The 24,157-nt window shown below is 57.4% G+C and overlaps 10 protein-coding genes across 10 annotated transcripts in view; 6 read left to right on the top strand and 4 right to left on the bottom strand.

The window, feature by feature from the left end:
• Positions 1 to 993, bottom strand: part of PTSG_08248 (uncharacterized protein) — a gene marked incomplete at both ends in the record, with an annotated part of 2,328 nt that extends 1,335 nt beyond the window's left edge. Inside the window, 3 exons of the mRNA XM_004991217.1 lie at positions 65 to 131; positions 367 to 529; positions 902 to 993. Coding sequence (XP_004991274.1) covers positions 65 to 131; positions 367 to 529; positions 902 to 993 — 322 coding nt within the window. The remainder of the gene's footprint in view (positions 1 to 64; positions 132 to 366; positions 530 to 901) is intronic.
• Positions 994 to 1,327: 334 nt separating this feature from the next.
• Positions 1,328 to 1,714, top strand: PTSG_08247 (ProFAR isomerase associated superfamily; the record flags this gene model as incomplete). The annotated part of the gene is made up of 1 exon (XM_004991216.1): positions 1,328 to 1,714. The coding sequence occupies one exon, from the start codon at positions 1,328 to 1,330 to the stop codon at positions 1,712 to 1,714; it is 387 nt and encodes a 128-aa protein (XP_004991273.1).
• Positions 1,715 to 2,164: 450 nt separating this feature from the next.
• PTSG_08246 (uncharacterized protein) lies at positions 2,165 to 3,293 on the top strand (the record flags this gene model as incomplete). Its single annotated transcript, XM_004991215.1, has 2 exons — positions 2,165 to 2,350; positions 2,625 to 3,293. 2 exons carry the CDS (start codon positions 2,165 to 2,167, stop codon positions 3,291 to 3,293), a joined length of 855 nt encoding a protein of 284 aa, XP_004991272.1.
• Positions 3,294 to 3,620: 327 nt separating this feature from the next.
• On the top strand, positions 3,621 to 9,516 carry PTSG_08245 (TKL protein kinase). The gene is made up of 4 exons (XM_004991214.1): positions 3,621 to 3,912; positions 4,132 to 8,193; positions 8,504 to 8,946; positions 9,111 to 9,516. Exons 1-4 carry the CDS (start codon positions 3,647 to 3,649, stop codon positions 9,224 to 9,226), a joined length of 4,887 nt encoding a protein of 1,628 aa, XP_004991271.1. The 5' UTR covers positions 3,621 to 3,646; the 3' UTR covers positions 9,227 to 9,516.
• PTSG_08244 (uncharacterized protein) lies at positions 9,429 to 11,910 on the bottom strand. The gene is made up of 7 exons (XM_004991213.1): positions 11,645 to 11,910; positions 11,386 to 11,457; positions 11,068 to 11,146; positions 10,848 to 10,930; positions 10,524 to 10,649; positions 10,308 to 10,343; positions 9,429 to 10,095 (listed from the first exon to the last, which is right to left on the bottom strand). Exons 1-7 carry the CDS (start codon positions 11,720 to 11,722, stop codon positions 9,874 to 9,876), a joined length of 696 nt encoding a protein of 231 aa, XP_004991270.1. The 5' UTR covers positions 11,723 to 11,910; the 3' UTR covers positions 9,429 to 9,873.
• Positions 11,889 to 14,084, top strand: PTSG_08243 (uncharacterized protein). The gene is made up of 2 exons (XM_004991212.1): positions 11,889 to 12,077; positions 12,304 to 14,084. The coding sequence occupies exons 1-2, from the start codon at positions 11,920 to 11,922 to the stop codon at positions 14,033 to 14,035; spliced, it is 1,890 nt and encodes a 629-aa protein (XP_004991269.1). The 5' UTR covers positions 11,889 to 11,919; the 3' UTR covers positions 14,036 to 14,084.
• A 71-nt stretch (positions 14,085 to 14,155) lies between these two features.
• Positions 14,156 to 16,099, bottom strand: PTSG_08242 (2,3-bisphosphoglycerate-dependent phosphoglycerate mutase). Its single transcript, XM_004991211.1, has 4 exons — positions 15,573 to 16,099; positions 15,209 to 15,331; positions 14,689 to 14,942; positions 14,156 to 14,408 (listed from the first exon to the last, which is right to left on the bottom strand). The coding sequence occupies exons 1-4, from the start codon at positions 15,999 to 16,001 to the stop codon at positions 14,339 to 14,341; spliced, it is 876 nt and encodes a 291-aa protein (XP_004991268.1). The 5' UTR covers positions 16,002 to 16,099; the 3' UTR covers positions 14,156 to 14,338.
• A 274-nt stretch (positions 16,100 to 16,373) lies between these two features.
• PTSG_08241 (uncharacterized protein) lies at positions 16,374 to 18,523 on the top strand (the record flags this gene model as incomplete). Its single annotated transcript, XM_004991210.1, has 6 exons — positions 16,374 to 16,637; positions 17,019 to 17,106; positions 17,346 to 17,389; positions 17,515 to 17,602; positions 17,733 to 18,022; positions 18,167 to 18,523. 6 exons carry the CDS (start codon positions 16,374 to 16,376, stop codon positions 18,521 to 18,523), a joined length of 1,131 nt encoding a protein of 376 aa, XP_004991267.1.
• Positions 18,524 to 19,121: 598 nt separating this feature from the next.
• On the top strand, positions 19,122 to 22,272 carry PTSG_08240 (uncharacterized protein). Its single transcript, XM_004991209.1, has 6 exons — positions 19,122 to 19,388; positions 19,680 to 19,988; positions 20,300 to 21,141; positions 21,354 to 21,431; positions 21,608 to 21,689; positions 21,965 to 22,272. Exons 1-6 carry the CDS (start codon positions 19,179 to 19,181, stop codon positions 22,103 to 22,105), a joined length of 1,662 nt encoding a protein of 553 aa, XP_004991266.1. The 5' UTR covers positions 19,122 to 19,178; the 3' UTR covers positions 22,106 to 22,272.
• Positions 22,203 to 23,743, bottom strand: PTSG_08239 (uncharacterized protein). The gene is made up of 4 exons (XM_004991208.1): positions 23,544 to 23,743; positions 23,195 to 23,347; positions 22,875 to 22,921; positions 22,203 to 22,709 (listed from the first exon to the last, which is right to left on the bottom strand). The coding sequence occupies exons 1-4, from the start codon at positions 23,711 to 23,713 to the stop codon at positions 22,360 to 22,362; spliced, it is 720 nt and encodes a 239-aa protein (XP_004991265.1). The 5' UTR covers positions 23,714 to 23,743; the 3' UTR covers positions 22,203 to 22,359.
• Positions 23,744 to 24,157: the final 414 nt, after the last annotated feature.

The raw sequence follows: 24,157 nt of genomic DNA, 5'->3' as shown, positions 1-24,157 counted from the left end.
CACACCCACACACACACAGAGTGCTCAAACAACACGATGGCTATAGAATGAAGAGGCAACACACCTGTATCGGGCTCCCATGTGTCATGTGCTTCAGGCGGCTCGCCATCGTCTCGTCTCAGATATGACAGCTGTCAGATGCAGCACAGACCAGAGCCGCGATGAGCGCTGCCATGGCATTCCCTTTCACACCATCACAAACTTCCCACCTTGATCTTCATATGCGACAAGGACAACGCTCGTGGCTCGCGCCCTTCACAACACTCTGGCGCGCACACACACACACACACACACACACACACACACACACACACACACACCCTGACATAGACACAGACACAGACGCACACAGACACAAACACACACCTCGACGAGGGCGTGTGCGCAGTCAAGTGCTTCTTTGATGACGTGTGCTTTGTGTCGTCTTCGGATCTCGATGGCCTGAATGGCCTCCATGACGTTCTTCATCATCTCAGATGTCTTCTCCTGAATCGCCTCCGTGATGGCATCTTGCTCCTGTTTCTTCATCCTGTGCGCACACGCATGCCGTGGTTGGTTGTTGTTGGAAGGTGAGGCACAAGCGGTGCTGGAGGAAGAGGAGGCGAAGCATCGCACACAGCCATACGAGGCAGGCAAGCGCACAGAGACAGAGACACAGCTGCAGAGGGAGGGGGAGAGGTAGAGAGAGACAAAGACAAAGACACACATGCCCACACACACACACACACACACACACACACAGACACAGACACACAGACACAGACACAGACACAGACACACAGACACACACACACAGACACACACATGCGCACACAGACACACAGGCACACACACACAGACAGACACACAGAGGCACACACACTCACACACAGAGACACACACAGACACACAAAAGCCCTACCACTCTTCGAGGGTGTAGCCTGGAGGGACATTTTGCTTGACAGCCTCCGCCAGCTTCTGGCGTGAGGACGTTGGGCGCCGTCGCCTCGTCATCGTTCTGCCTCAAGTCCGTCTCCGTCTCCGTCTCCGTCTCCACAGCACTGCCTGTGTCTCTGGGTGTGTTTGCTTGATGGTTGGCAAGCGCGGCGAGCGAAAATCTACGATTCGCACACAATTCAGCGTGCTATCCACCGCCACTCTTGTTTGTGTGTGTGCGTGGATATGAAGCCCTGCAAAGACTGCACTCTTCTGCGTTTGCTTTGTGTGAAGTCCGTCCCTCTTCCCTCTCCCACTTCTCCCACTTCTCCCACTTCTCTCTCTCTCACTTCTCTCTGCATACGTTCGTGGGGTTCACACGCTGTTCGCTGCTCTTGTTGGTGGTGGTGCCATGGAACGGGGTGAGCGTGGAAGCGAGGCAGTGGCAGTGCAGGAAGTGCAGGTCGTGGAGCCGTGGTTTTCGTTCATTGCCCAAGGGAAGAAGACGGTGGAAGGGCGACTTGCATCCGACAAGTACACGGGTTTGGGCGTTGGGTGCACCATTGCCTTTCGGTGCGAACCCACGCCGGATTTGCCGCCAGTCCACGTGACTGTCACACGCGTGGTGCGCTACCCAAGCATCGCCCTCTATTTGGAAGCCGAGGGGCTGTCCCGCTGCCTGCCTGGCATCGAAACCCTCGCTGAGGGCGTGCAGGTGTATCGACAGTTCTACACTGAGGAGGACGAGCAACGCCTTGGCGTTCTCGCTATCCACATCCAGCGCGCCACCGACCAATAGAGCTCACTCACGCACACCCACTTTGCTTCCCCATCACTCATCCGGCCAAGCACATCACGCGACAAGCAGACACAAACGAACCGCGCAAAACAGCGAACATTTACGGTCTTTCTTCTTCTTGCTGTGTTGGAACGCAACATCGCCAACACCACCACCACCACCATTATCATCATCACCATCATTATCACCATCACCATCATCATCATTATCAGCACCATCATCATCATCAGCACCACCATCATCATCAGCAGCAGCAGCACAGCCAAGCAGTAACAAGACAATCGCCATCAAGCACGTCACACCCATCAGCGACTGAGATCGGTCAGTAACCAGCAAGGGCAGCAGGGAGCAGCAAACAGCAGCAGAGAGGTTGCAAGTGGCGCCTGCTACGTCCCCGCCTCTCTCCAACAGCGACACAAGCGACACAAGCGACACAAGCGCACCGCTGCCATGCCGTTGCGTTCATCGCTGGGCAAGGTGATGCTTGTGGCATCTGGCACTGCATTGGCGACCTTGTTTGGGGTTGGTCCCTTGATGAACAGCCTCGCAGACTCTTCGCTGAGCTTACCTGCACACGCATGGACAGACATTGAACGCAAACGCAACCAGCGCGAAGCGCAGCCGTTCCGCGACGAGGTGTGTTTGTGTGGTTGTGTGTGTGTGCATGGTGCAGTGTGTGTGTGTGTGTATTGTATGCATGGGTGTGTGTGCATGCACGCCCTTGCGCCGCTTGCGCCGCTTGTGTGCAAGCACGCCCTGTCGTGACAAGACAATCACATTCTTACATAGCCCCGTTCACACACACATGCACACACACACATACACACACATGCACACACACATACACACATGCACTCACACACACCTCATCCCCCCCCCCCGTTTTCTGCTCATTTCAACCACATTGCAGTTGCTGATTGAGTTGGCGAGCCTCTTTGCTGTGTTTGAGGTCGACCCGCAACGCATGAAGGTGTCGTTCATCGCCGGTGGCGACGATTCCCAGGCAGCGTCTGCAGGAACACAGCGGCTTCCCTTTGGCCAAGCATACCTGCTGCTCTCGGAAGGCATTGGCCTCAACTATGCGCTGAGCCGCGTGACTGCTGCAGACGCGTGCGACATCCGGCCCCGCGTACACCCGAACGAGGCCTCCACGATTCTCACACCGGAGCAGCGGTATGCGCTGGCGCACGAGCTGGCGCACATCACGTGCGAGCACCACACCAAGCGCGTGACGGCGACGGCTGCTGCGCTCACGGCGGCGTTTGCTGTTGGCCCTGCCCTGCGGCGGTGGGCGCGTGCTTCCCGGCCCGTAGCGGCGACGGCCACGCTGCTGTCCATTGCCCCTGCGGGGGCTGCGCTGCGCTGGCTGTATCGGCGCCAGGAGTGGGAGGCGGACGCCGTTGCTGCGCACAAGGGGTATGCGTGTGGCGGGGAGGCCTTCTGGAGCAGGCAGGCTGCCATGCGTGTGCCCAACCCGGGCGTTCCATATTGGTTCCGCACACACCCGTATCCACACGAGCGCCTGGCCTTTTTCACCAGCCGCTGCAATCCAGATGGCAACAACGGAGACACTGGCTGATGCGTGTGCATGTGTGTGTATATATATATGTGTGTGTATGTATATATGTGTGTGTGTGTGTTTGCAGTGTGTGTCTGTGTGCAGTGTGTGCAGTGTGTGCAGTGTGTGCAGTGTGTGCAGTGTGTGCAGTGTGTGCGGTGTGTGCGGTGTGTGCGGTGTGTGCAGTGTGATGGGTTGCATACGTGTTTGTGTGTGGGTACGCAAGTGCGCACACCGTCTCCCCATCTGAACGTTTTTGTGTGTCGCTGTCGCCATTCGCTGCCTTGCTTTTCCCACACAACTTCCCCTCCAAAAGCAAAACACGCCCAAGAAGCCACTTTCCCTCCTCCTTGCGATCGTAAATACGAGTGACGATGACGAGGCGTCTTTGCGCGAGTCTGTCGTCGTGCGCCTTCGTAGCGCTGGCGCTGACGCTGGCAGTGGGTGCGACACGCGCGCCCGCACGTGATGTTGGAGCAGGAGAAGCGACAGGTGTAAGTGATGATGCTCTGTGCCCAGCAGCTCAGACACAGGCCGACATCTTTGGCATTCGCGACACGTATACAACAGGGTTGCTGAAACACCACCTTTGCTCTACTGACAGCCGTTGGCTGCTGGCTGATGATGACAGCATCACCACGTACGTGAGCATGCCCCTTGTTGCTGGTGGTCTGGTGGTCTGGTGGTTGTGCTTGGCTTTGACTCAGTGTTTGAGGGTTTGCACTCGCTTACACAAGACAACACACACAACCACGCACACACACACACACACACACACACACACACACACACACACACACACACACACACACACACACACACACACACACCCCTCCCCCCAACACACACATTACAACAGGTCTGGACGAAGCCGCCGCGCAAGAGATGATCCGCCGGCCGATCGCCGTGGTGGCAACGAGCCCGGGCAGCCGGAGTACCGCTCATTCGCAGCCACATGCACGGTGGAGAACAACCTCATCTCCTTCTGCTCAGCGGACCTGCCAACCGTTGACCTGACCTTGCAGTTTGTCAACGACACGGGCCTGATTCCGTTTGTGGCGGGCCTCATCCCCCAGGCCCCTACCAAGCTCAGCATCGTCGGCGCCCCAGACGCCGGCTTTATTCAGCGGTTCCTCACGCACTGGCACTGGCCGCTGCTGGAGACGCTCATCTTCAGGCTGGACGCCGGTGCGCAGCCGCTGTCACCCACCTTCTTCGACAGGGCCGGCCGCGTCGGGCTCACCACCCTGGCGGTGCACGGCGCCTCCATATCCGGTGTCAACCTGACCAGCAGAAACGACATTGAGTCCCTTGACCTGTCGGACACGGCCGTGACCGACGCCACCTTTGTCGCCCCGATGTCGTCCTCCAAGCTGCGCACCCTCAACCTGCGCAACACGGCGTTCGGGGCCCTCAACTTTGCCCACTTGCCCACCTCCCTCGTCAGCGTGAGCGTGGGCGGCTCGCCTGTCGGCTCCATCTCCATCGCCTCCACCCGCAGCGCGCTCACCCACCTCTACCTGGACGGCACGAACCTCGGCGGCGATGCCATTGAGGGCCTCACCTTCCTGCGCAACCTGCCCAACCTGGTGCACCTGGACCTCTCCTCCACCAGCATCCAGACCCTGCGCTACACGCCGCCCGTGGACAGTGTTGGCAACATCATCCCCGGCCCGCGGCTGGAGAAACTGCTTGCTGCACACAACAACATCGCCAGCGTGGGCCTGGCCCAGCTGGACGTGCTCCAAGTGGACCTGAGCAACAACCGCGTCACCATGCTGGCAGGCCTCCCCTCCGCCATGCGCATGCTGCAGCTGCAGCACAACGCCATGGAGACGCTCACCATCGGCACCGCCAACAACCTCACCATGCTGGACGCATCGTTCAACCGCCTAACCCAGCTCGGCAACGTCGTCGCACCAAGCCTGGTCAGCCTCAACCTGGAGAACAACCGCTTCAGCACGCAGCCATCCGCCCTCAGCACCCTCTTCCCGAAGCTGACCTCACTCAACATGGGCAACAACACGCTCGCAACCTTCGCCGTCAGCCTGTCCCAACTCACCTCGCTTGTCCTCAAGTCCAACCAGCTCACCAGCGTCACCAGCATCACTGCACCGCTACTGCAGAGCCTCGACCTCTCCTTCAACAGGCTCTCCATGCTGGACCTGGACACGCCCCTCTCCCAGCTCACCAGCCTCAACCTCACCCACAACCGCCTGACCACCTTCAACCTGCGTGCGGCCATTGAGGCCAGCGCATCCACCCTCACCTCCCTCGACGTCAGCGCCAACGCCCTTACCGAGATCATCTTCACCACACCAGCTGCGTCAGCGGACCTCGCTGCGCTGCAGGACCTGCGCATTGACCGCAACCGCCTCACCGCGCTGCCGGCGCTCCCATCGCCCATGTCAGCGCTCGTCACGCTCATTGCGTCGTCCAACAGCATCTCCAGCCTGCTGCCCACAGACGCGCCGCTGCAGCTGCTCACCTCCCTCACCTGGCTGGACGTCTCCAACAACAACATCACCGCCCTGCCCGTGGACGCGCTGGCCGCCAACTCTCAACTGGAGCGGCTCTGGCTCGGGTTCAACCAGCTGCACACCCTCGACGAGACGGTGTTTGATGCCGTGCCACGCCTCACGGAGCTCCTGCTGCAGAGCAACCAGTTGTCCGACCTTCCCCAGCGGCTGCTGGCGCCACTCACCTCCCTCGGCAACCTGGACCTTTCGTCCAACGACCTGACACGCCTCCCGCACCGCCTCTTCAACAGCACGCAGGCGCTAACCGTGCTTGTGCTGGACCACAACCGCATCACCGCGCTCCCGCCAGACACGGGCATCACAGACCTGACCAACCTCACCGTCCTCTCCTGCGCAGACAACGCCCTGCTGCAGCTGCCTGACTTCTCGCAGCTGGTGAACCTGGAGCACGTCAACTTCCGCAACCACTTTGTGCCGGCCATCTCCCTTGACGCCTTTATGTACATGCCGCGGCTCGAGAACCTGTGGATCAGCCGCGCCGAGGGCGGCGGGCACGCCACCATCTCCCGCTTCGACCTCGATCGTGCTGCTGCCATCCGCGGAGAGACTGGTACTGGCACTGGTGGTGGTGGCGATGATGGCAGTGGTGGTGTTCCCGATCAGTTTACGAACGGCACGGATCCCGCCAGCAACGCCACGAGCCCGCGCCTGAAGCCGTTCGCCAGTCTGCGCACCCTGGAGGCACTTCACCTGGAACTGCCCACAACACCGCTTTTCCTTGGCGGCGGCGAGCCCTACCTGCGCGACCTCACCGGCCTGTTTATCGGGTGGCACACGCTGGACGAGGCCACGCTCTCCGTGCGGGCCATTGCTGCCGTGCTGGGCGACAACGTGCAGCAGTTTGGCGTGGAGCACACCGCCTACACCACGTTTGACCTGACAGATGTCAAGGCGGATCTCAACGCCGTGTACCTGAGCTACAACCCCATGCTCACCACCATCGTGCTGCCGCAGAGCGTGTTTATCCTCGGCGCGCAGGAAAACCCAAGCCTGACCAACCTCACCCTGCTTGCCGCTGACATTCTCGAGGTGAGCCGCTCACGTGTGCCGTACAACCCCACCATGTGCGACACGTGGGGCCAGGTCACGCTGGGCGCACGCGCGATGCTGGACGACGCGTCCTATCGCGCAAACGAGCGCGACTTTTTGGCGCGCTGCCTTGCGCAGGGCACGGTGGTGGACATTTCTGAGAACACGTGGCTCAACACGTTCACGGCCGTGCGGGCGCTGGAGAAGCAGTTCCTGATTGGGTCCCGCGAGTTTCGTAACCGCGTGAACCAGGTTGTGTCCACCCGCGCCACACCGATTGTGCTGCTGCTTCGTGGGGCCCCCATTGCGTGCTCGCTTCGCCTCGACACCTTGCACGTGTACGACCCGGAGATGAAGGAGTGGACATACCGTGTTGGGTACTCGTTTGACTGCGCCTGCAGCAGCAGCCACCGCCAGCGCGGCGAGCTGTGCGTGCCAAAGGCGCGTGGCTTGGGCAGCCGTGCCGTTGCTGGCGTTGCCGTGGCCTCTGTGTTGATTGGCGCAGCGCTGGGCCCGCTCGTGCTCATGTACCGCAAGCGAATTCTTGCCAAGCGTGAATACAGGCGGCAGCTGGAGACGGAGAATGAGCTACAGAAGCGGTTGATTGAGGAGAAGGACGAGGAGGTGATGGCGCTGAAGAAGGCGTGGGAGATTGACTTTGACGAGCTTGACCTGCGAGCACGCATCGACCGTGACTCGACTGGTGCCTTTGGAGCGGTGTGGCGCGCCAAGTGGGACACGGTGACCGTGGCGGTGAAGGTGCTGCGAAAGGAGATGGTCATCTACGATGCACACACCACGGCAGAGTTTGAGAAGGAGGTTGAGTTCCTGCGCACGTGTCGGCACCCGAATGTCGTCCGCTTCTTCGGCGCCGGGTGCAGTGCTGACGGCTCGCCCTTCCTCGTGCTTGAGCTCATTGCGCTCGGCTCGCTCCAGTCGCTGCTCACCCGCGACCTTGACCAAGTCATCGTCGACGTGCAGGCGCGGCTCCGGTCCTCCACCGTCTCCGCCCACACCCTCACTGGTGGCCTTGCTGGTAGCGGCCGGGCCAACCTCACCACGGGGCCGTCGCTGGCAGCAGTACGAACAACGGGCTCTGAGGGCAACAGCGTTGATGATGATGCCATGTTTGGTGCTGCGAGCGCGTATGTGGGTGGTGACGGCAGTGTGAACGGCACTGCCAACAACAACGGCAGCAGCAGCGATGGTGCTTCTGGCGGCCAGGGTGCGGGCGGGCGTGTTCGTGTTCCTGTTGATGGGGAGGTGACATGTGCGCTTGATCTCAAACTGCGCATGGCACGAGACGTTGCCAGCGGTATGGCCTACATCCACTCCCTCGGACATATCCACAGGTGCGCTGGTGTGCGTGTGTGTGTGTGTGTGTGTGTGTGTGTGTGTGTGTGTGTGTGTGTGTGTGTGTGTGTGTGTGTGGTGGGGAAGTGTGTTGAGTACATTTGAGTGGTGTGTTTTTGATTTGTGTATTGTGCTCAGTACTCGCCTGCGCGTGTGTGTTGTGTGCACACGAGCGTTTAAAACACGTCACTATGCAACCCGCAGCAGTTTCTCACCACCACCACCCACCTACCTACCTACCTACCCACACATCCATCCATCTGCTATCTTTCTTTCTCCTCCCCCCCCCCCAACTTCCATCTCCACCAGGGATCTGAAGACAGCCAACATCCTCGTCTCGGCGACGCTCCGCGCAAAGATTTCCGACTTTGGGTCCATTCGCGCGTGCTTGCGACGTGCACCGCAGCAGCATGCCTCGGCCTTCACATCATCCTTCCCAACGTCATCATCGCCATCATCGTCGTCGTTTGACGGCTCTGAGATGCAGTACTCGCGCGCTACGGCCATGCAGACGGTGAATCTGCACATGACGGCTGCTGTCGGCACGCCGCTGTATATGGCGCCAGAGGCGTTCCTCGGCACGTCGTACGGGCTCAAGGCAGACGTGTTCAGCTACGGTGTTGTGCTGTGGGAGCTGGCGACGCAGGGGGACCCTGATCTCATCAAGCAGGAACTTGGCGATTTCACTGGCCCTCTCCTCGTCACAATGACAAATCTCTTGCAAGACGGGAAGCGCCTCGCCCTGCCGGAAGGTGTGTACGTGTTGTGTGTTGTGTTGTGTGTTGTGTTGTGTGTGCGTGTTTGCTGCGAAACAAGCCGCCGTGTGTGGTGTGAACCATTCCTGACTCTCATCCACACTGCAACGACGCCCACTCATCAACTCCCCCTCCTGTCTCCGCATTTTTTGTATGTGCAGACGCAACAGTGCCGGCGTGGTACAGGTCGCTGCTGGACAAGTGCTTTGAGTTTGAGCCCGAGGACCGCCCGTCGTTCCCAGCCATCATCACCGCAATGGACCAGCATGAGTGCTGAGTGGTCGCGTGTGTGTTTGTGTGTGTTTGTTGTGTGTGTGTGTGTTTGTGTGTGTGTATGTGTGTGTGTGTGGTGTGTTTGTGTGTTTGATTGGGGGTTGGCATGATATACACATTGCCGTTTGTGGTGTTAGATTTGGAGTGAGGGGACTGGGTTATACGACGCTTACTCTTTCCCCTCCCCATTCCGCTCCCCCCACCTTCTTGTCGATTTTCATTCGTGGTTACATTCCTTCCTCTTGTTGGGTTTGCTTGCTGTTTGTTAACTATGAATAACAATGAATAACAATGATTGACGTGCCACAAACGGGGGGATCGGGGTCGGGGAGTGGCTACGATTCAGGGTGTAACGTGCAAATGCAGTTGTGGTGGCGATGGTGTTGAACGCATTAGCACAAACGGTTCGACATGTGTGCACGCACAAGCACACACGGTTCGACATGTGTGCACGCAGATTTCACTTCGCGAGCCGGCCGGCAGGGGCTTGATAAAAACGACACGCAGACACACAGGGAAACAAGGGAGGGAGACAGAGAGTAGGGCGACAAGGACACGCAGACGGGAGGCACACAGACACAGACAGATGGACAAACTTAACATACATACTGACTTAACATGCATACACGCACACACATAACACGCAGTTCCTCATGTGTGTGCTTCTGCGCTAGACGTGCTGCTGGTTGCGGTGCCTCTGCTGGAGATGAGCTCGTTCACGCGCGGTCTGAGGTCGTCGACGTCAACAGACTCAACATCGCCAATGAGACGGGTGGCCACGCGAAGGCAGTGGCCCTGGCGCACGCGCAGGTTCGTGTGCGAAACGCTCAGCGATTGCGTTTCCGACGTCACCGCACGCAGCTTGTCAAACACCTGTTTGTGAGGGGTGTAGTGGCATGGCATGAGTTGCATGCAGGGTGGATGTGGTACGTGTATGCTTGTGTGTGTGTGTTTGTGTGTGTGTGTGTGTGTTTGTGTGTGTCTGTGCGTGTTTGTGTGTGTGTGTGTGTGTATTTGTGTTTGTGTGTGTGTGTGTTTGTGTGTGTCTGTGCGTGTTTGTGTGTGTGTGTATGTGTACGGCGCACCTCTGCCTTTGGTTCCTGTCCGCCTGCACGCAAAGCCTGGTGTGATGGAAATGTGGAATCGATGTTGGGTAAAGTCGTCGCATGACTACAACGCACATGAGCAACCCGAACCAGTCCCCACAATTGCAGACACACAAACACACAGACACACAGACACACAGACACACAGACAACACAGACACACATACAGACACACACACATACAGAGACACACACCTTGGTGTTTGCGAGGCCCTTGATGGCGTGCATGATGGTGTAGTCGCGGTGCGATCCAAGCGCTGCCAACGACTGGGTAAGCTCAACTGCCATGTCCAACTCTCGCATAATCTGTGTCCGTGCGGGCTGGTGCACGTGTTGCAGTGCCAACGGTGGACGGCGTTCATGAGGACGAGGGAGATGCAGGCACATGTGCGACTGCAGGGACAAAATCCCATGATTGCTTTGCACAGGCACGGTGCCGCCACACACACACACACACACACACACACACACACACACACACACACACACACACACAGTGCAGTGCAGTGCAGTGCATACCTGATTGCGCTCAATCTTGGTTTGACGGCTTCGCACTGTTGATAACAGGCCTGCACATGTCGCTTTGTCGTTGTCTGAAAGGTCTGACAGGCAGAAGCACAAATGGCAGTGCAGTCACGACAGCAGAGATCAGTGTCGGTAGCAGTAGCATCAACACAGCAGACGGGTTGTGCGAGTGGGGTGCATGCGTTGATATTTGCATAGTTACACCTGATGGTACCTGCTTGTGCTTTGAATGCAGACAAGTCCTTCTCCATTTGATCGAGCGTGGCCTTGCTGCTGTCATACTGCTCAAAGATCTGTCACGAAGGAAACAGTGTCACAGTCAAGCACACAGTTGTCAGGTCACCGTTGCAAGGTACAAGGTTGGGGTGAACCTCGGGGACGACACACACACACACACACAGGTAGGCATACATGCATATTCACACACACACACACAGGTAGGCATACATGCATATTCACACACACACACACGCGCGCGCATGCACATACACACACACGCAAACAGCAGATACAGACACACACACACACACACCTGCTGTGTTCGAGAGCGCAGCTCCTGAAGCCGTTGCATTTGATCCTGGTCACTGTGCAGTTCTTGCAATACCTGGGAAACGCAACCGTGTTGGCACAGTAGACAAAGGACAGCAACAGCAGTGCCAGCCAGGCGAATCATGTGAGGCACGACATGACCAAACAAACAAGCAAATCACAACAACCCACAAAAACCACAGCAAACACCAACCAACAGCAGCCAGCAACACTTCTTTCCATGGACCATCAGCGACACGCACCGCTTCTTCCTCTGATCGAATCAAAGACTCAATAGCTTGCAGCTCATCGTGGAGCGACTCTCGTCGGGGTGCCGTCATGGCGCGTGGGTAGATGTAGATTGGTGTCGGTGTGTGTGTGTTTGTGTGTGTGTGTGTGTGTTTGTGTGTCGGTGCAGGCAGGCAGGAGGTGTTCGTGTTTGTGTTGTTCGCTCAGCGATTTCACTCTGCAGGGTCAGTCATCCATGCGAAACATAGGAATGATACATGACACTTTTCTACAACCGCTGCCGTGGTGAATGACCGCAACAACAACCGCGATGAGGTGGCTGTTGGCGAAGGTGGCTGCACCTTTCCAGCTTGACCAGCGTGCGGTGGTGTTGTGCCGGGTGATACTCGGAACCTACGCCTTGGTGGACCTGTTTCTTCGCCTGTGCATGAGCGGCGGCATTCACTGGTGCGTGTGTAACCCGTGGCGGCTCTGCCATCCGGCCACGTTCTTGTGTGTTGTGAAATGACATGACAGCTTGAAGCCCAGTGGGTCATAACGCAACAGTGATGCAATGTGTGGTGTAAAACAACCCATTCTTCAACGCACACCCTGCGTTGTGCGTTCACGCCAGTGTGTAAGCTCACTTGTTGACGTGCACACACACACACGTGCAAAACACCAATCGATGCAGGTACACGGGCTCGGATGTGGACCCTGCGGCAGCTGTTGCTGTTGAGGACACCCCGCATGGCGCGTGGATCCACAAGGTGCTGTTCTACCGCGGATCGGTGGAATTTCAGACAGCCGTGTTTACTGTGCACATCGCCATAGCTGCTTTGTTCACACTGGGTTGGCGCCCGCGAGTTACCAGCCTTTTGCTGTGGCTGGCGACAGTGTGCATGCACGGGCGCCAGGAGTGCTTTCACGACGGCAGCGACAAGTACTTTCGAAACCTGCTTCTGTGGTGCTGCTTCATGGACCTACGCCCGCCGTCTCGGCCCATGTCCCAGCATGGCTCATCAGCGCCGCCTGCACCCGTGATGCGGACGCAGCTATCGGTGGGAACAGTGGGCTACGTCCTGCAGATGTGTCTCATGTACGCTGGGGTGATTGTGCTTCGGTGCCAGGACGGACACACGTGGTTTGACGGCACAGCTGTTGGCTATGCGCTGGGCGCGTCGTTTGCAACCCGCCCTCCAGCCAACGAGCTCGTTGCCTTTCCCGACGCGTGCAAGCTTCTGTCGTATGCGGGCATGGTTGGCGAGGCCATCATCCCCGTCATGATCCTGCTGACCACACGCCGCAGCACGCGCATGCGCCTGGCCACCATCGCCAACACCGCCGCCGTGCATGCAGGCATCTTCGTCATGTTCTATCTCCCGCAGTGGTCTGCCTTTGCCACACTCGCCACGCTCATCCTGCTGCCGTCGGTGGCGCTGGACTGGATGGAGGTGCATCTTCCGCTCGTTGCACGCATCTGGGCAACGGCACGGCGTCCATCAGCACAGGACAAGCAAGAGCAGCAGACAGGAGACAAAGCAGCAGACCGGGGCGGAGATGACCAGAGCGTGTCTGCCAACTCGGCACCACCAACTTCATCGCCACCAACTTCATCGTCGTGGGGCGGGCGTGCATGGAGGGTGATTGGATGTGTGCTGATGGTGTACATGGTGCACGAGTGGCTGGCAACAGATGCGCGCGTGATCACGAGCTTCGATGACGGCGACATTGGACAGGCGCTACGCTTCTACCAGGGCTGGGTCATGTTCAGCAACCCGAGCGGGTACAGCAAGTGGTACACGGTCCACGCCACCGTCCCCGCTCGCTTCATCGCGCAGCAGCAGCAGGAGGAGGAGGAGCAGTTGTATTCGTATGGGATGCTGGAGGTAGATGTGCTGGCGTCGCTGAGGCAAGGGCGTGTTGTGGTGACGACGCGTGACGAGATGGAGCGGCAGCGCACCACCATCCCCACCTGCACGTCGTGCCTGTATGCGTCATGGCGGTACGAGCGTTTCTTGCACAAGGTTCAGGAACGGTCACACGAGCACCTCCGGCGCCGCGCAATCTGGCCGCTCTCCCGCCACTGGTGCCACGTGTTGAGTGGCATGGGGCAACGGGACACGGCTGCCGGTGCGCTCACGTTACAGAACGGCACGCACGTGGACCACGTGTATTGGGGCGACATGGGCCTGCGAACCAGCGTGAACCTCTACCGGGTGCAGCCACCGACGCCCACGCAGAACGCGTTTACACGCCGCAGGACCCGGACTGACGTGGACGTCACCATCAAATGTTTCACCTGGCCAGAGTTCAACGATGCTCCAGGCGAAGAACGTGGTGGTGGTGGTGGTGGCGCGAGAGGTACGAGGGGCAGCAGCGCGGAAGCACGAAAGCAGACGCAGCAACGGACACAGGAGTTGTAACAGCTCACATGTTCATGTGCGATTGTGTGTGTGTGTGTGTGTGTGTGTGTGTGTGTGTGTGTGTGTGTGTGTGTGTGTGTGTTGTCTCCAAAGTACACCTCAGCTCCATTCGCGCTTCAATCATGTTTGCGATGGACACGCATGTCGTGCTCGGATGTACTGACCGGGTGGTGACGTGCAAGTAACACGTGGGAGAGGGGGTGGAGCAAAGGGACCATGCATGAGCGCACATCCGCGCTGTACATATGTGTGTGGCTGTGTTTGTGTGCGTGCGTGCGTGCGCGCGCGCGTGTGTGTGTGTGTTTATTTGGCCTTTGTTTGGTTCTTGACGGCCTCAATCTTCTTCTTGAGCTCGTCCGGGTTGAGGAGGTAGCTGCGACGGAGACAAAGAGGGGAAGGGCAGAAGGGATTGTTGTGTGAGGTTGGGGGGAGGGAGCCGTTGATGGCGCGGGTGACGGGATGCAATTTGGGGTTGGTGGTGGCCGACGGGGGGGGGGAGGAGTCAACACAGACTGCGAGAGAAGCAAGGAAGACACACACACACACACACACACGCACACACACACACACACACACACAATAGCAAATACCAGCACAACAAGAACAAGAACAAGAAAAGCAACGACGCACGACGCACGACGACGATGACGCACCTGCCGGAGAGGTGCTCGGCTGCGTTCTCGCGCTTGATGGGCTTCATGTCCTCATCAAACTCGTACACGAGCGGCACGCCCGTGGGTACGTCAATCTTGGTGATGACGTCCTCGGGGATGTTGTCGAGATGCTTGATGATGGCGCGGATGCTGTTGCCGTGGGCCGCGATGAGCACGCGCTTGCCGCTCTTCACCATCGGCACAATCGTCTCGTTCCAGTACGGCAGAACACGCTCAAGCGTCAGCTTCAGGCTCTGTGGCGCAGAGAACGAGGACGAGGAGGAGTGTGTGGATGAGGGAAGAGGGAGAGTGAGTGTGTGTGTGTGTGTATGTGTGTACTTGTGCGTGTGTACTTGTGTGTGTGTGTGTACATTTGTGTGTGTACATTTGTGTGTTGTGTGCGTGCGTGCGTTGATGTACAACATTGTGTGATGGCCCTGCATGCTTGTTGTGCGCTGCTCCCACACCCTGCTACTTCGCGCGCGCATGGTTGCATGGATGCATGGATGCGTGCCCGCACCTCCGTGAGCGGGAGCTTGTCCTTGGGGATGTCCTTGGCCCAGGGGAAGTTGCCCGGATAGTACTCGTGGTCCTCCGTGGCCGGGGGTGGAGGCACATCGTACGAGCGGCGCCAGATCATCACCTGTTGTTTGTTTGGTGTGTGTGTATGGGGGGGGGGGCAGACCAATATGTTGGTTGTTCGGGTGAGGCAGATTGAGGGTGCGATGGTGTTCATCCTTTCACAAGTGCACACGCAAATGAATAAACAAACAAACCAACACAAACACACACACACACACAAGCAAACAAACCAACACACACACACACACACACACACCACACACACACCACACACACACACACACACACGCACGCAGCTGCACCTGGTCGATGCCGTGCTTGTCGACGGTCTCCTGCTTGTTGAGGCCGGCGAGGGCGCCGTACATGCGCTCGTTGAGGCGGTAGTCCTTCTCCACGGGGATGTAGAGCTGGTCAAGCTCCTCCAGGACAATGTTGCATGTCTGGATGGCGCGCTTGAGCACAGAGGTGTAGGCAATGTCAAACTCGTACTTGTGCTCCTTGAGCATCTTGCCTGCCTCCTGGGCCTCCGACACGCCCTGCTCCGAGAGCGGCACGTCGACCCAGCCCGTGAACTTGTTCTCCAAGTTCCACACGGACTGCCCGTGCCTCACAAACACAACAGTGTACTTGGACATTCTCCTTGCTGCCTGCGTCGCCACGGTTGCTGCTGGTGGGTCCTTGGCTCTGATGCTCGTGCTCTTCTCGCTGCTGCAACAGCTGCTGCTGAACATATGAAGAGGTGTTGGGAATGGGTGCAGTCGGTGGCAAGAAGTAGATCAGTGTGTGCGTTGGTCGGTTGCTGAGATTGCTGCTGCAGCAGAAAGTGTGGCGTTGGGTGAATGCATTTTGTGGTGTCGCATAGCACATATAGCGCCGGGCGGCGTCCGCTGAGTCATCATTCCTCTCTTTCTTCCTCCACGTCACAGCACATCGAGAGAGTGTGCTGTGCTCCTCACATTCACTTGCTTGTTGTGTCGACATTCATTTCCTTCCCCCTTCATCTCCGCTCTCATCAGTCTTGATCTCTTTGTAACATCTGGTGAGAGAAAGCAGAGCAAGGCAAGGCAAAGGCAAAGCAAGGCCAAGGCGACCCTCCTGTCGTCATGTTCCAGGCGTTGTTTGGATCGTCTGGCGGCAGCGGCGATGGGCGAGCTGTCCTGGTGAACGGGGACTGCCTCACCCTCCGCGCGGGCACGCGCAGGTTCACGCCGCGCATCAAGAACACGTCGGCACAGCCGTGGAGTGGCACCATCCGCCTCGTCTCCGTCAATGGGTTCCCCGTCAGGGGTGAGGACGACGGCGGCAAGAAAAACACGTGGCAGATCCCCGTCACCATGCCTGGCGAAACAAGCACCATCGAGATCCTCGTAAGTGAGTGTGTGTGTGTGTGCGTGTGTGCGTGTGTGCGTGTGTGTGCGTGTGCGACTGTGTGTGAGTATGTGAGTGTGTGAGTATGTGTGTGAGTATGTGAGTGTGCGAGATGGAGTGCCACCATGAAAGCAAGTCAAAGGAAGCGAGTGGCGTGCGAATGGGCAAGTCGCGCTGTGTTGTGCTGATGCAAAGCACACTGCAAGATCAGTGTCGATGTGCCTGTTTTTTTTTTTTTTTGTTTTTTTTTTTTTGACATTTTGCTCACCGTGCTTTGCCTGCCGCCGGTTGTGCTTCCACCAAACACACACACACACACACACACACACACACACACACACACACATGTACGTACGCACGCATGGTCGCTGTGGTTTCAGTTGGATCCCATGTTCGGCACTGTGAAGCTGCAGTTTGAAGTCGAGGACGCAGATGGCCAGCCACTCGGCAACTTCCAGGGAACACCAGGTGCCACGCAACTGCCACTTGCTTTGAGCGTGCACGTCATTCAATCATGTTTTAGGGTTTCAACATGTGCGCATTGTAACGTTACACGCACACAGACACAGACACAGACACACAGACACAGACACAGACACACACACACACACACTCACACACTCACACACACACACACACACACACACACACATACACACACACGACTCTGGCCTTGTTTTTGTTTTCACCTCTGATCTACATTCCAGGGCAAATGATGGTTCGCATGGAAGGGCACAAGATGAGAGCAATGGTAAGTGAATGCGTGAGCTCTTTCTGTCTTTGGTCGTGCGGGTGACGAAACACCATCCCTTTCACGTACGCTTTGCTCATCCAAGACATCATAACACACACACACACACACACCCGCATATGCAGGCCCTCATGTTGCACAAGATCAATGGGCGTGACGTGTTCGACACCAACCAGCCATCGCCTGACCTCAAGGAACAGCTCCAAGCCACAGGTGTGCATATGTTTATGTGTGTGCGCTTGCACTTGCGCTGTGTGTCGAGAGTAGTCTGCGCAGCTTATTTCTGCTACCCTCACAACACACTCTCACAACAACACATTTCCAACAACACCCCCACGGGCAGAGACCAAGGTGCGGGTAACCCCGGCGCTGGTGCGGGCGATGCTACAGCGCGAGAGCGAGCTGCGCAAGACAGATGCCGTGCAGCGCGAGTACACGGTCGACGGTGTCATCCCCGTCACGCAGCGGCTGCAGCGGCGCGTTGCGGAGGAGTTTGGGTTCAGCGACCCCGCGGTCGGGGTTGAGCTGATGCAGGCGGCAGAGGCCCTGTATCCGGACGAGGACATGAGGAGCGCGTCGCACTGGCGCAAGTACAACCGCGCGTCACGTGGCGTTGTGTCACCTGGCGATGACGTCACTGCCACGCCCCTTTTGACAATGGACGGGGCATCCACCACGCTCGGCGATGCTGTGCACGATGACAGCAAACCGTGCGTTGTGATGTGCGGGTCGTATTCGTGACCGCCGTTCCGCCTGCTGGTGGAGGACCTTCTTCAGATGACGGAGGACTTTGCCGGCAAGGCGGAATTCATGTCCGTTTACCTGTGCGAAGCGCACGCGCAGGACGAGTGGCCTGTGGGGGACAGGTTCATCAACGTTCCCGTGTTTGACCAGCACAAGACGGTGGAGGAGCGCGCCACCGCCGCTGGAAAGTTTGTGCACGACTACGGCTGGCACATCCCGATGTACCTGGACACGCTGGACAACGCGGTGGTGACGGCGTTTGGTGCGTGGCCTCTTCGCTTCTTCATTGTGCAGGGCGGCAAGCTTGTGCACAAGGCGGAACCCACGCACGAGTACACGTACAGCGTGCAGGATCTCAGGGATGCGCTCACCTCCCTACTCTCACCATAACCACCCATGCTGCTGTTGTGTGTGTGTGGGTGTGCTGGGTGTGTTTGTTTGTTTGGTGTGTTTGTTTGTGTGTGTGCGTTCAGTGTGCGTGTGTGTGGGTGTGCTGGGTGTGTGTTCAGTGTGTGTGTGTGTGTGTTTGCTGCGTGCACATGTGTGTTTGGTGTGCTGCAACGCGTGTTCTGCATTCTGTGTCCCATCATCTTTGTGGTCTATCCCGCGACTCCCCTCACCATTATCCCTTTGAGCTCTGTTGTCCCGCGTTACCTACTGCATGTCGCTGCGCGCGCGTGTGCTTTGTTCTTGTTGGTTGTTTGTGATGGGCGCCTGGTCATCCTCTCTTGTTGAGGCCCAGGAAGGTGGAACACACGTGTGTGTGATGCATGTGTGATGTGTGGTGCATGTGTGTGATGGTGGTTCAACAAGACCACCACCACCACCGCCAACATCAACATCAATGATCATGTCACGACGTGTGTTCCACCACTGCCCTGATGTGTGGTTCTCCCTGCTGCTGCTTCAACCCCCCCCCCCAATGTGAAGCACAGCTGTGGTGGCCACACCATACCGTCCAAGTCCACAGCCGCCACGCTCAGGAGTAAAAAGAAACACCACGCATTTCATATTGTTCCTTCCTCCTGCCATATATTATTGCGTCATGTCATCCCAAAGCAACAACATGAAAGCGTTGTTGGTGTTGGCGTTAGTGGTGTTGGTGTTGGCAGGGATGGTGGTGAACGGGGTGAGCGCAGGTCGTGGTGGTGGGTTCGATGCAGTGTTGCAGCAGCTGACGGGAGGCATTCAAGGCAACGGCAAGGAAGCAAGAAGCAGTGATGATCGTGAGCTCACCATCGCATCCACCATTGAGGTTGGTGTGTGTGTGTGTGTGTGTGTGTGTGTGTGTGTGTGTGTGTGTGTGTGTGTGTGTGTGTGTGTGTGTGTGTGTGTGTTGTGTGTGTGTGTGTGTTGAGTAGCGGGAGGCAACTGCACTGTGTCTCGCTGCGCGAGAGGCAACTGCACTGCATGAGAAGCAACTGCATTGTGTGTCGCTGCGCGAGAGGCAACTGCACTGTGTCTTGTTGCATGAAAAGCAACTGCATTGTGATGTGTGTTGCTGCTAGCCAAGTCACAACATGTCTTGTGAATTGCGTTGTGACAGGAGCTGCGCCAGTTAATGGCCTCAACGACAGGGGACGATGCGTTGCAGCGAGCCGTGCAGCGGCACGTGCATGCCTTTGACGCATACGTGAACGGAAGGGACCCTCCTCGCACCGCGGAAGACTTTTCAAGCTCGCTCCACTTCCAACATGTGCCGCACATGGATGAACTCGCCACTCAAGCGCGGCTGCGGTGGGCTGTTGCGGCGGAAGAAACACCCAGGACACATGACATTCACGGCGTCCCCCTGCTCGTGGACCAACCTCGTCTGCTTCAAGGCGCCATCACACCCACCAGCCATCACTTTTGGGTGAGCGGCTTGTTGTTGTGTGGGAGCCATCAGGGTCACACACACACACACACACACAGTCACACACAGTCACACACACACACACACACACACACACACACACACACACACACACACACACACACACACACACACACACACACACACACACGCACACACTCACTCACACACACACTCACACACACACACACAGAGTCACTCTGTCACTCTCTCTCACACAGTCACTCGCACAGTCACTCACACACACTCACACACACACAGTCACTCACTCACTCACTCACTCACAAGCACACGCCCTTCCTCCCCTGCAGCACGCTGTTCGTGCATTGGAAGAAGGAGACTTTTCTCAGAACACACTGAACAGCGTGAGAAGTGACCTTGGCTTGCTTGCAAAGGCTGCTGTTGCCGCTGCGACACCCCGTCTCAACCTCCATCTGCTCAGTGCGCAGGTCTGTGTTCGCAACGGGTCGCGCTTTGTGTCACCCTTTCAGACGGCCGCAAGCATTGGGCTCGACTGCACCGACATCCACAGCGCTCCAGCACTGTCAGCGCCGCTTGATGCGGCATGTGATGCGAACGAACCCAGCTGTGTCCAGCATTCGTCCCAACAGCCCATCGCTGATGACACAGAGGGGCGGTTGGAGGTGTGGCTGCCCTTGGCGGCTTCGCGACTGGACATCACCAGCAACATCATTCATCTTCGGGACCCGCGACCAGCGAGCGGCCTTGCGTTTCCACCATCGTTCCAGCTCGGCAACACGCGTGCGCTGGAGATGCAGCCTGGCACCGTGCACATCGTGCCCAGCAGCCTCGCTGGCTACATGCTTCACAAACACGGCCCTGTTAGTGGTGATGGTGGTGGTGGTGGAAGTGACGGTGACTTTGGTGGGAGCCAAGATGACAGCGGTGGTGATGATGATGGAGATCCACCCAACATCATTCTTGTGGCCCATGCCGTCAAAGGTGGCTGTGCTGGGGGCTGTGCTGAAGCGGGTGATTTGAGTACTTGCGGCGACGGGTGTGGTGGCGGTGGCAACGACGACACGCTGACGGTCGAACTGCACTCTGCGTGGGCCGGTGTGAATGGTCGCGGCCACTTCAATGCGCCGCACAACCACCCGGACGCCACGCTCTCCGGCGTCGTCTACTTGCGGTGGGAGCCAATAGCTATGATGGTGCTTGGTGATTGGTGACAAGTGATTCGTAGTGTTCATTCATCATCGCAATGCGCCATTCAGTACCGTGCACATCGGTGTTTGTTTGGTTGAAGCAACAAACAAGCACACACACACACACACACACACACACACACACATGTACACGCGGCCTCTCACGTCTCCCCTTGCAATGTTGGTCCCCAAACAGAACGGGTCATGCTTCGCCAGCGGCCACAACGCGCATCACGTTCATCAAACCGAACTGTCACTCCAGCAACAGCTCTCGGTCCGTGTTAATGTTCGCTTGCAGTCATCGCGACACTTTCACATTTCAATGCTTGTTGTGCTCCGCACTCGCACTCGCACTCGCACTCGCACTCGCACTCGCACTCGCACTCGCACGTACCCTCCAAATGCCCTGACACACATACGACGACATGGTTGATTACGTTTCCGCATCAGGTGTCACGTGAGCGCTGACGTTGAAGCGGGGGATGTGCTCGTGTTTCCATCGTGGCTGGATCATTTTGTTCCCCCACACACGGTGAGAGCGCTTGGCATGCGTGGTGTGCTCTGCGTATTGGGGGGGGGGGGAGGGGAGCGATTGCACTGCGAAACCACACACTCACTCACTCACACACGCTCACACACACGCTCACACACACACACTCACTCACTCACACACACGCGCGCTCACTCACTCACTCACTCACTCACTCACTCACTCACTCACTCACTCACTCACTCACTCACTCACTCACTCACTCACTCACTCACACACACTCACTCACTCACACTCACTCACTCACACATTGACAGGGCGCGGAGCCACGCATGATGGTTGCCTTCAACGCTCGCGTGCGATACACATATGCGAATGGCGGAGAAGGTGCAGCCATGGCAGGAAACAGAGATGCAAGCGTGCACCTCCCACGTCGACACATGCACGCACACAACTGATGCTTTCGTGCAACGTCGCTCGTCTCATAGCTCGCATGTGTGCGTGTGCGTGTGCGTGTGCATGTGTGTTGAATTATATTGGCGCATGACACACTTATGGGCATATGTTTATTGCTTTTGAGACACGGTGAAAAAGATGTGTAACAGAGAGATAAACCACTGCAAGCTATAGACAACAATGACATCCGTGATCACGTAACGCGGGGTGCATGTGCAGTGGATGCACTCTTGTGTGCGCTTGTGTACTCCTGCCATCACGCGCTGGCTTGTTGTTGTTGGCCATCTGTTGCTGCCGGCGTGACGCGCAATGCACGATCTTGTTCCTGCTGCCCCTCGTCAATGGCTTCCGTCCCTGTTTCGCGCTCGTCGTTGTGATCGCCCGTCAGCGCAGGTCTGTCATCCCCCTCCTCGCTGACACCACCATGATCACCATCACCAACTGTTGCGCCCATCCCCTCTTCTTCGCCAACAGCTGCTGGTGTGTCGAGAGGTGATCCATGACCGCCGCTGTCACCGTCACCTTCATCTACAGGTTCCTTCTGCACCCCATCGCTTTGGCTGTTGTGTTTTTCGCTCTCACGCTCCAACGCTGCCGCCGTCGCTGCTGCAAACGCGTTTCATGAGACGGTGGGGGTGGGGGAGGGTCAAGGCAGGGCAAGTGTTAGACAAAACAAGAGCACGAACTGTGGTCATGCAGGGTGTGGGGGGGGCAAGAGCCCATGTGTCCTGAGGAACAACAAAGCAGGAGCAAGTTGGCATTAATGCTCACCTTCCCAAGCATCGGGCTCAGTCTCCCGCAAGTGTCTCTGCAACGATCTACCAGCAGGAGAAGAGAAAGAAGGGTGTAAGTGGCGCAAGCACAGGACCAGCCACAGAACCAGCAGTAAAAGATCTGCAGTAAAGGACCAGCAGTAAAAGATCTGCAGTAAAGGACCAGCAGCAACAAAGGACCAGCCACAGGACAAGCTGCAGTGGCAGCTGTGGGCGCAAGCGAACACACCAAGCACCAGCCGGTGTCACCACCCATCGTCCATGTTCTAAGAACAAGACCAAGACCGAGAAAACAAAGGGGGGATAGTGAAAGCGCACCTTAGGGTACGGAAGATGATCATGAGGTCGTCCTTGGCTGCGCTGATGAGATGTGCGTAGCGAGCATACTGGTGTTGGACAGCGATGTGCTTGCGGTCTGCCTCCTGTGTTTGTGCCACCAATGTCTGTGTCGTCTGCTGCAGTCTCGCCAATCTACGCAGCCAAACATGTACATGAGTGTGCATAAGGAGGAGTGAGGGTGTGGGTGTGTCAGAGAGAGAGAGAAAGGGGGAAGTGCAGGTTGAGCTCGCAGACGAGTGTCTCGCACACACACACACACACACACACACACACACACACACACACACACACACACACACACACACACAAATGCAAACGAGGCACGCACGTTTCCTGCTGCTTTGGGAGCACATGTTGTTGCAACTGCTCGTTATCCACCATGCCGTGCAAGGCATCTATCAGCGTTGTGCGATTGTCACCATCATCATCATCATCAACACCGCCAGTGGCAGCCTGAGCACTGCGACTGCTGCTGCTTGTCGGCCTGTCGTCCGCCATCGTCGTCGTTGTTGTGTGTGCTTGACCTTCCATCGAAAATTATGCCAAGTTGTCCACAAATCGCCAACAACCACAGCTCTGTGGAACCCTTCCACCCACCTCCATCGCGCGTGCTGTTGTGCTGCCACGAAAGCAATCCAAGCGTTTACTTCTGAGTTGATGGTTGCATTGGCACCACCACCCAGAGACTGCCACATACAGACCATGCCCATCACCACCACCACCACCACCACCACCATCGTAGCATAATCATGCACGTCATCATCATCAAATCGCACCACACTGCGGTGACACCACCGCGACATGCAAGCACAACCGCAGCTATGGACCTTGATATCTTCAACTCAACTCAAAACAACACAACAAGCCGGTAGCCATGCACACACACACACACACACACACACACACACACACACACACACACACACACACACACACTGCCTC

This window comes from Salpingoeca rosetta (genome assembly GCF_000188695.1).
Source record: "Salpingoeca rosetta unplaced genomic scaffold supercont1.21, whole genome shotgun sequence".
NCBI lineage: Eukaryota > Choanoflagellata > Craspedida > Salpingoecidae > Salpingoeca > Salpingoeca rosetta.
Note: the sequence above shows the minus strand (reverse complement) of the source record. Positions and strands in the feature narration are given on the sequence as shown.